Below are 11,182 nucleotides of genomic sequence, written 5' to 3' on the forward strand. Positions count from 1 at the left end.
CACTCTTATGTGGATCCTGAGAAACTTAACAGAAGACCATGGGGGAGGGGAGGGGAAAAAAAGTTAGAGAGGGAGGGAGCCAAACCATAAGAGACTCTTACAAACTGAGAATAAACTGAGGGTTGATGGGGGTTAGGAGGGAGGGGAAAGTGGGTGATGGGCATTGAGGAGGGCACCTGTTGGGATGAGCACTGGATGTTGTATGGAAACCAATTTTACAATAAATATCATTCTAAAAATAATAATAAAATTTTTATAAATGTTAAATCCACTGTTTTATTGAAACGAAAGTAGAACCAAGGTTAAAATATACTTGATACTTTCAAAAGTCATAATAAAATGTGGAATATCTATCTCTGTATCTGTGTTCTGAGATGGCACTACACCAATGGTGTATACATAGAGACACATATGTAATGAGTAAATCAAGGTTCAAGACCCTGCCCAACCAAATTACTGGGTTCTGATATTTCCTTTGCACCTCACTTTCTCCCACTCCTATGCAAATACCAATGACAACAAAGCTGAATTTTAAAATAGAAGAGAAGGTAATAAAGCTTCTAGAAGATAATAAATACAATGAATATTTAGCTTGGGGAAAGATATTAAAACAATATTCACAAATTGCAAATCTTAAAGAAAATTCCATAGTAAAATACAACACTTTTGGACAATAAGAGATATCATAAAGTAAAACACACACACACACACCCCAAAACAAATCATAGCCTAGGAAAGGATATTTGCAATGGAATCTAGAATAAAGAATTGCTATAAATCAGTCAAGAGACAAACAACCCAAAAGGCAAAAAAAGAATATGAAAGTCTAAATGAATAATAAACATGAAAACTCATTAGTCATTAGAGAAAGGTAAGTAAGGCCACAAGGAGATATCGTGGCACAGGCATTGAATTGGCAAAAAATAAATAAATAAAACAGCTGCTAATCCAAGCTTTTGCATGGTAGGTTAGGTTCACACACTGATGGCAGGAGTGAACAGGTAGGCTAAAAGGTAAAGAATTCTGTTTATCTTGTATACCTTTAGGTGGGGAAAATATCTCCCCCGTTACCTAGAATATATATATATGCTTTCAGGTAGGCTTGGGATTTGAAATATGCTATCAGGGTAGCCTATCAAAACACAAGCCAAGACATTAAATTAAAGTGCTCCTAGATTCATCATGCATTGAGGTGCCTAAAGGAAGCAAAAATGAAATCTGGGGAAATGTATCCTTAATACAGGCCTTACAAGATTCCCACAGATAAACATTTTCAAACCTGAGCTTAAAATCCAAAATTACAAAACATATGAGGAAACAAATCACCACGAATGAGGATTGGTAAAAATAAGAAATTGCATATTTATACCTCTGAAGAATATCAGAAAAAGGAATGTTGGGGTTATATAACAAAATAAGTGTGCGTAAAATATTAAAGTAATAAAAGATGGAATAAAAAACATGAGAAAGGAACATAATTCTCTCCAAAAAAGATCAGGCAAAATTTGAAATTAAAAAAAAAAGAGAATATCCAGAATTGAATAAAATAGTCACTGAAAATTTAAAACTCAGTGGTCATGTTAAATAGCAGATTATGTACAGCTGAAGACAGAATTGATTAACAGGGATAGATATCTGAAAAAAATTCCCAGAATGCAGCACAGAGAGATAAAGAAATGGAAAATATGAAAGCGAAGTTAAGAAAGGTATAGAATGAAAAGGCCCTATTTACTGTCTAACAGGAGCGCCAGAAAAAATAACAAGGGAGAAATAATATTCAAAGAGATAAATGTCTGAACATAATATTTGTTTCTATTTTTTTAATAGAGGAGAAAAAAAGGAATATATGCAGGCAGTTATTCTTACCCTCTGAAGGCACTCTGCCATCTCTAGATGTTTCCTCCACAATATACCTGGCCCATTGCTACCAAATTACTTTAGCCCTTGCTCTTACAACTTCACTAGCACTCTACCGCTTGAAAGGTAAAGTCCAAACTCCTTAGTCCAATATTGAAGACTCCCCAAAATTCTACCCCGATATACCTTCCCCAAAAAGCTCACTTTAAGGAAATTAATGCTCTGACTTAATGGCCTACAAATTAAATTCCAGAGAGGCCACTGCATCTCCCACTTTCCTTTGCTTAAGCCATTCTTTCTCTCTGAAATGCCTGATGTCCTGTTTACTCCTTAAAGTCACACCCAGGTTTTAAGGTCTAATGTAAACCCCTATATCCTCTAGGAAGGCTAGACATCATCTCTTCAGAATGCGGTAATTCTTATTGTCTCTAATCTCCTCTGGCACTTAACACAAGCCACCCCAGCAGAAGTTACCGTTTTAGAGGTGGAGGGCTACATACCTCCCAAGCAGGAACCTGTTAGTTTACAAATGCTTAGCATCCCCAACTGCTCCCAGCAGTGCCTTGTATACCATTAACAACTATTAACGATGACCAGACTTTAGTTTGAAATTGTTAACGGAATCTCCCCACCGGTAGATACTGATAGGTTCTCCAGTAAGGCTACTACTATTAGTCAAGCCCCCACATTTCCAGCACACAGGTTTAGGGCCTCTAGCCCTAATATATTGAGGGAAGAAGGATGACTTCAATACAAAAGATTGTTTTCTACCTGCAAAGTCGACAACAATGTAAGTAATAATACGCGAAATCTGAATTTGAATGCAGTAACAGTGCTACGGGAGTGTGCTTTAGGTAAAAAGCTGAAAGTAAGTGGTCCTTCCCTGACCGCCGGTGGCCTCCTTCCTCAGACTGGACCTGCCCAAGTCCAAGCCGAAAACAGCCACCCCCGCACCTGGAATTCCGGACGCCCCAGCGTGGCAAGCTGAGAAGGCGGGCTAAACTCTTTGATTGGCTATCAGGAGCCGCCTGCCCTGAGGATTGGTCGCTGCCGCAAGGGACGCCGGGACTGGCACGTGGTACCCGTCCTGGGATCCCGAAGGAGGCCGCCATGGCGGCAGTACCTTCGACGGCTTGTTTCAGCCTGTCTGCCTATCGGCAGATGGGGAGGAAGAGTCGGCCGTGGGGCGCTGCCGAGATTCAGTGCACTCAGTGTGGAAGAAGGGAGTCCCGAGTTTCTGGTGAGGAGACGCCCATGGGGCCCAGCCCCGCCGTGGCCATCTGTCCTCCATAGGCTCTGTCCCAGTCAGGCTGCTGGGCCTGGAGACGGAGAGCAAGGCCTGTCCCGAGGGCTGGGAGCCGAGTGGGCTGGCAGCGTGGGGCGCTGCTCAGTTACAGCAAGGTGGACCTGGAGAACTGTGGCACCGGCCTCCCTGCGTGTCTGCAGCCCACCCTCGGGGCAGCAGAGACGTCCCCTGTGGTCAGGGTGGCTCCGTACCTCTCCGAAGCTTTCTCCACTTGGCACCTGCTTCTCTCCCTTTTTCACTGATTCTATTAGGGAATGGTGTGTGAGCTCTCTTGAGCGTTAGTTCAAAAACTCCCCCGGGTTCACAGATTCATGAAAGGGTAGATGTAAAAATTTAGCCCATTGTCTTGTGATCAAGAAGTAACCAAATTTGATTTGCTTGTGTAGATTTTGTTGCAGGAGGAGTAACGAGTAGACCACTTTAAAATGTTCCAGGATTAGAAAACAGATATTTGTCATTGGGAGGGAAGCGTTATCGCTCAGTTTGGCTTAAGGCATTGTTTGGGAAACAGTTCACTCTTTTGGTGCATCTTGTGTTTTTCCTTTGTACATCAAGGGGGGAAATCCACTGCACTCCTATGGATTTAGAATCTGTTCCAGTGAAAACACTTTCAGGTTACTTTAATGTAATTTAAAATGCCTTAGAGTGCTGTCTCTGGCAGGAGTTGTTGAATTTCAAACTGCAGTTGCTGAAAAGTCTTATTACCACTCCAATGACTCCTTAACATTTATACTTTCATAGTGAAAATCGTTCATTTTCTCAGTCCCTCCGAGATGGGCTCCATTTGAGAGATGTGAGTGAACCTTTGTAGAAAAAGTTGGTTAGTTGTGTTTTAAGGTGGGGAGCCAAGTTTCTCCTACTCTTTTTATCACAGCTGTTGCATAGAAAATCTCCATTGTTTGAATCAAATAAGCATCACCAGATAAAGTTTACGAACATGACCTTTTAAAATCACTCATGCTTCCATATGTTTGTATTACAATGCTCAGAAATACTAGGTGGTATTTAGGCATATAAAATTGTGGAAGTGCTTTGTAAGCTATGATGTATCACAGATTAGACTGGTACAATATCAGAAATTGTATAAGGAAAGAACAGTTAAACAGTTTTGATTTATTTGGCAATATTATCTCTGAAATTTAAATAGAGCTGTAAAATTTAGCTTGGTCATAAACAAGTTTCAGATATTTCACTTGGCTTGCAAACTAAAGCTTTTTTATCAAAAGGATGTAATTCTTATAAATCAGCAAGAACACTGTCTTTTGGAAATAAAATATAACTGATTTTATCTAGTGCTTTTCCTTTTTTTCTTACAAAGTGTTTTAAAATGACAACTTTTTGAAGTTACATAGCTAAAACAAATATGTTTACTATGATAAGCTTTAAATTCTATTGACAGCATTAAAATCTTGATATTAGGCTTTCACTCAGGATTATGGTATTTCCCCTCATAAATGCTAGGTTTGTGAAATTATGTGGATCATGTATGTGTGACAGTAGTAGCATCTGGCTTCTGTCAAGTATCTTAGGTCATTGTAAGAGAGAGGTCTTGCCAATGTCTCATATCTGCCCTCCCTGTTCCCTTCACATGATTGGAAATATAAATTAGAGGCAATGGGAACAAATAGAAAGAGTATTGGACTTGGATACAGAACTAGGCTGGAGTCTGGATTATACCATTTAGCCACATCACCAGAAGGTTTATCCATTTCTAAGTTGAATGTAACCTTCCTAAGCCTACTTGGCTGTGATATGTACAAGGATCAAATGAAGTATGTCAGAACATTTTGTATGATTATATATGGCAAATTCGAAGTAGTATCGGTACCAGAAACTAAATTAACGCAAACAATATTACATAGCCCTGCTTGGCTTTCAATTTGACTTTTTCCCTCCTTCAGACTTAATAGCTTCTACTGAATTTTGTTTAACAGGTCCTGCATTTCTAATGAAACTTGATATCTCTTCCCATGTAAGAGTCCCTCTTTTAACTTTTCCCTCTGATTAATGCTGCACATTCAATGCTAACAAACTATAGACAGTTTAATTCACAGCAGAATTTCATTTCATAGGTCACCACCATGAACTTCAATGTGGACATGCTTTTTGTGAACTGTGCTTGTTAATAACTGAAGAATACAACACAATTATATGTCCTGATTGTGAGGTAAGTTTTATCATCTTTCATAGTAAGTATATTATAACCTACTGTTGAAGGTAAAAACGTTAGAGAAAACATACTTCTAGTTGGAACCTGAAATTTTGAATTTTTGCTGCTGAGTCTTAAAGCAGCTTAACAAAAGATAAAGCTTTTTTGATTTGTTTTATAATTGCTAAGAACATTCAAGAAAATACAAAGTTAAAGTTCTACATTCATCAGCCTATATATTTTGATTCTTTTTAAAAATAAGTTTTTAAATTTTAGAGAGAGCAAGTGTGCAAGCAGGGGAGAGGGACAGAGGGAGGGAGAGGGAGGGAGAGGGAGAGAGAGAGAGAATATCTTAAGTAGACTTCACACACAGCATGGAGCCCAATACAGGCTCAGTCCCATGATCCTGGGATCATGACCTGACCTGAAATCAAGGGTCAGATGCTTAACTGACTGAGCTACCCAGGCACCCCTTTGGAGACTTCTGTGGAAAATTGCCTCTTTTTAATTATTTTCATTTATTTTTTTACATTATTTTTAATGTCTATTCATTTTTGAGACAGAGAGAGACAGAGCATGATTGGAGGAGGGGCAGAGAGAGAGGGAGACACAGAATCCAAAGCGGGCTCCAGGCTCCAGGCTCCGAGCTCAAAGATATTAGCACAGAGCTCAATGTGGGGGCTTGAACCCACGAACTGTGAGATCATGACCTGAGCCGAAGTCGGACGCTTAACCGACTAAGCCACTCAGGCACCTGTATTTTTATTTATTTTTTACGTTTATCCTAATTTTTACTGTTTCCAATGATCATTTTTGTTTATTTTTTCAAATTTTTATTTAACTTTTAGTTAACATACAGTTAATATTGGTTTCAGGAGTAGAATCCAGTGATTCATCAATTACATACAACACCCAGTGCTCATCATAACAAGTGCCCTCCCTAATACCCATCCCTCATCTGGCCCTTCCCCCACCCACCTCCCTCCATCAACCATCAGTTCTCTAAGAGTCTCTCATGGTTTGTTTCTCTCTCTCTTTTCCCCCATCCCATATGTTCACCTGTTCTGTTTCTTTTTTTAAAAAATTTTTTTTCAACGTTTTTTATTTATTTTTGGGACAGAGAGAGACAGAGCATGAACGGGGGAGGGGCAGAGAGAGAGGGAGACACAGAATCGGAAACAGGCTCCAGGCTCCGAGCCATCAGCCCAGAGCCTGACGTGGGGCTCGAACTCACGGACCGCGAGATCGTGACCTGGCTGAAGTCGGACGCTTAACCGACTGCGCCACCCAGGCGCCCCTCACCTGTTCTGTTTCTTAAGTTCCACATATGAGTGAAATCATGTGGTATTTATCTTCTCTGATTAACTTATTTCACTTAGCATCATGCATGTAGCTCAGTCTGTGTCATTGCATATGGCAAGATTTCATTCTTTTTGATGACTGAGTGATATTCCATAAGAATATCTTTTAACACACACGCACACACACCACATCATCTTTATCCATTCATCAGTTAACGGACATTTGGGCTCTCTCCATAGCTTGGCTATTGTTAATCATGATGCTGTAAACATAGGGGTGCGTGTCCCCCTTCAAATCTGTATTTTTGTGTCCTTTGGGTAAATACCTAGTACTACAATTTTTGGATCTTAGGGTAGTTCTCTTTTTAACTTTTTGAGGAACCTCTATACTGTTCTCCAGAACGACTGTACCCGTTTGCAGTCACACCAACAGTCCAAGAGTGTTCCCCTTTCTCTGCATCCTCGCCAACACCTGTTGTTTCTTGTGTTGTTAATTTTACCCATTCTGACAGGTGTGTGGTGGTATCTCATTATGGTTTTGATATATTTCCCTGATGATGAGTGATGTTGAGCATCTCTCCATGTGTCTGTTAGCCATCTGGATGTCTTTTTTGGAAATGTCTATTCATGTCTTCTGCCCATTTCTTAGCTGGATTGTTTGTTTTTTGGATGTTGAGTTTGGTAAGTTCTTTACCAATTTTGGATACTAACCCTTTATCAGATATGTCATTTGCAAATATCTTCTATTCTGTAGGCTGCCTTTTAGTTTTGTAGATTGTTGCCTTCACTGTGCAAAAGCTTTTTATTTTGATGAAGTCCCAATAGTTTATTTTTGCTTTTGTTTCCCTCGCCTCTGGCGACGTATCTGGTAAAAAGTTGCTGTGGCCAAGGTCAAAGAGGTTACTGCCTGTGTTGTCCTCTAGGATTTTGATGGTTTCCTGTCTCACATTTAGGTCTTTCATCCATCTTGAATTTATTTTTGTATATGGTCTTTTTACTTATTTTTAGTGACATATATTCCTTTCAAGTCTCTACCTTTCTTTACCACGCCAATAGCATGCAAGGAAATTTTGAACTCTCCCTGACCCTGAAACTTTGTGTGTCATCGAATTTATATTTGTAGAGATGCCATAGTTTAAAAAGAGAAACAAAACAGTAGCCTGAAGTTAACTTCACAGGCACTAAAAAAGTACAGTTGCACTAGGATTAAAATCTATAGACCCATAATAAAGTAAAATTTAATGAACATCCTTTGCATTTGCTACAAATACAAATGTAGTTCAATTTATATAGTATGTCCCTGGAAAATTGTCTTTTAATCTGTAAATTCTTTTTCTTTTTTTTAGGTTTACTTATTTTGAGAAGGAAAGCATGGGAGTGGGGTGCAGAGAGAGAGAGGGAGAGAGAGAATCTCAAGCAGGTTCTACAAGGTCAGAGTGGTCATGATGCAGGGCTTGAACTCATGAATCTTGAAATCATGACCTGAGCCAAAGTCAGACACTTAATCAACTGAGCCACCCAGGCACCCTTTAATCTCTAAATTCTTAATGTTCCACTTGAGATATCAGATGATGAGGATTTGTAGCCATTGTTTTCTGTCAGTGAGACGAACAAGATAGAAGCTGAAGATCTGGAATGCAGTCATAGTTCTGTCACACAAAGCCTGAGTTTCCTCATTCATGAGATGGAAATAATACCTACTTTTCTTATAGGATTGTAAGTGAAATTTGAGTTATGTAAAAGTTCTCTACAAGCTTGAAGACCATTGAAATAAGTGTTATAATCAACCCATGATCATTTAGGTGTGGATTAATTGGTTTGTAGGTTAAACATGGTAAAAAAAAAAAAACAAAAAACATACATATATGTAAATTTGTGAAGGTTTGAATTATAATGGAAACATTTACATATTAAAAGATGTCTATTTTGGAATTACATACTTTACAAATTATGGCCTTTATTGTGGGAAATTCCTTTCTCCTGTCCTTTTTTTGACGTTGGGTTCCTCAGATGTGGCTCCACTACATAGTTAAAGGGGAGCCTAGTTCCTGTGGTTGTAATGGAAGATCCCTGACAGATTCAGTCTTGTGGTGGGAAAGGGAATAAACAGGCAACTGGAACTGTCTCTGCTTATATCCATCCTGTTATAATACTCAAAAAAACAGAGACATTTATTAGAACAGTAACCTTTCCCTTTTTTGGCAAATGATTTCATGCTTAGTGTCTTAAATCATTATACTTGTATTATTTTGAATAACATTTACATGAATGTTTATGGTACATTTACAAATGCTAGTTTTGATTTTATGGTTATGATAAATCTATTTTGTATCATTTTAACTAGTTCTGACTCTTACTTCAGGAGATCTGTTTCATCCTTCCCCTTTCTCCTCTTGTGCTTTTAGCCCAGGGAATTGACAAGGGACTATAATCAGATTTTTCACATGCGCTAAAGCTGATCCTTATTTAAGGGAGTCCCTTCAAGAAACCTTCCTGAAATTGTTACCACTCTTTTTTAATTTTTGAGAGAGAGAGAGAAAAAATGAGCAGAGGAGGGTAGAAAGAGAGGGAGACACAGAATCCAAAGCAGGCTCCAGGCTCCAAGCTGTCAGCACAGAGCTGGACACAGGGCTCAAACTCACAAACTGTGAGATCATGACCTGAGCCAAAGTCGGACGCTTAACTGACTGAGCCATCCAGGTGCCCTGTTACCACTCTTTTATTAGTTTTTAAAATTTAGATTTTTGCTTATATCTAATATTTATTTTGAATAGGAGAATGAACTAGTTTAAATTAGTAAAAAGACTGAATTTATAGACTGAGTAGTCTATAATGTAGTTTATTATTTTTATATTACATGCTCTTTTCTAAAAAGTAAGATTTAAATACTTATGTTCACATTAAGTTTATATTTATGATTTATCTTTAATGTTGAAGGCCTAGGTGTTTAAGCCTAAAATGATTCTATTCCGGATTAATAGATATACTTGTGTTCTTATTTCTGAGTTTGGGTAAACATGAATTTATCTATCGGTATTTTTTTTTTTTAAGAGAGAGAGAAGGAGTGGGGGAGAGGGGCAGAGGGAGAAAGAATCTTAAGCAAACTCCACACTCAGCCCCAATGTGGGGCTCAGTCCCATGACCCTGGGATCATGACCTGAGCCAAAATCAAGAGTTGGACACTCAGCTGACTGAGCCACCCAGGCACCCCTATCTACCAGTCTTTATCTTTCATAGTTGTATGGTTTTTGATAACATTGGTTCTTTGCTTTTGATTGATATTAATGGTTACTTCATAAGCATTCTACATTTTGCACAGCAAGATGGCAGATTTTGTTCATAAGATCATACTTAGGTATCATTCCAGAAATACTGACATTGTATTGATCTATTGGACCGGAGTCCAAAAATATACCGTGTGAGAAGGGAAGGATAAGTTTTCTAATCAATAGATAATTACTATCTATTACCAGTCCCATGTGGATTAGAAATGTTAACATGCAAATTAAACATTTAAACTAAAAGAAAGTACAGATAATTGCATAATCTTGGATGGGGAAGCCTTGTTAAAACCTATCACTGAAAGCAGAAACCATAAAAGAAATACTGGCTAAATTTGACTGCATTGTTTCATTTACAGGCAGCAAAAACAAGCAAAAAACTCACCACAAATAGCAAACTGAGGGTTGCTGGAAGGGAGGTGGGTAGGGGGACGGTTTAAATGGGTGATGGGTACTGAGTATAATATGTAAGTGATAAATCACTAAATTCTACACCTGAGGCCAATATTAACACTGTTTTAACTAACTGGAATCTAAAAACTTGAAACTAAAAAACCAGTGATAATTACATAATTTTTATTTTATTTTATTTTTTTTAACGTTTATTTATTTTTGAGACAGAGAGAGACAGAGCATGAACGGGGGAGGGTCAGAGACAGAGAGGGAGACACAGAATCTGAAACAGGCTCCAGGTTCTGAGCTGTCAGCAGAGAGCCTGATGCGGGGCTTGAACTCACGAACCAGGAGATCATGACCTGAGCCGAAGTCGGACGCTTAACCCACTGAGCCACCCAGGCGCCCCTCTAATTACATAATTTTTTTAAAAATGACAAGCTGTGAGGGTCGGGGAGAGAACCTGTTTTATATAACAAGTTAAGAATCTGTATACAATTTTAAAATCTTTTAGGTCAGTTGTATTTAATATTTTCTTAAATTTTCTGGAAGAGGTGTCCTCTCAAATCTGTTGATAGTAACATTAATCTCTTAACTGTGAAATGCTAAACCAAAGGGGGATAAGTGAATAGGCATATAGAAATTAAGGTTTTAGCTGCCAGTTTGGGGGTGGGATATTCTCAAAAAATAACTTTCAGTCCAATGTGTTGTGTTAATAGTAACACTTTTTCAGGATGCCTGGGTGGCTCAGTCGGTTCAGTGTTCAATTCTTGATTTTGGCTTAGGTCATGATTTCACGGTTCATGAGATGGAGCCCCAAGCTGATAGCAAAGAGCCTGCTTAGAATATTTCTCTCTCTTTCTCTCTCTTTCTCTCTCTTTCTCTCTCTTTCTCT

The 11,182-nt window shown here is 38.6% G+C and overlaps 1 protein-coding gene across 2 annotated transcripts in view; it reads left to right on the top strand.

Annotated features, from left to right (window-relative positions):
- The first annotated feature begins 2,950 nt into the window (after nucleotides 1-2,950).
- RNF17 (ring finger protein 17) overlaps nucleotides 2,951-11,182 on the top strand; it is a 113,560-nt gene continuing 105,328 nt past the window's right edge. For both annotated transcript variants that reach the window (XM_049646682.1, XM_049646683.1), the window contains exons 1-2: nucleotides 2,951-3,097; nucleotides 5,236-5,330. In XM_049646682.1, the coding sequence (XP_049502639.1) occupies nucleotides 2,968-3,097; nucleotides 5,236-5,330 (225 nt within the window). In that variant the 5' untranslated portion in view covers nucleotides 2,951-2,967. The remainder of the gene's footprint in view (nucleotides 3,098-5,235; nucleotides 5,331-11,182) is intronic.

This window comes from Panthera uncia (assembly GCF_023721935.1).
Source record: "Panthera uncia isolate 11264 chromosome A1 unlocalized genomic scaffold, Puncia_PCG_1.0 HiC_scaffold_16, whole genome shotgun sequence".
Classification (NCBI taxonomy): domain Eukaryota; kingdom Metazoa; phylum Chordata; class Mammalia; order Carnivora; family Felidae; genus Panthera; species Panthera uncia.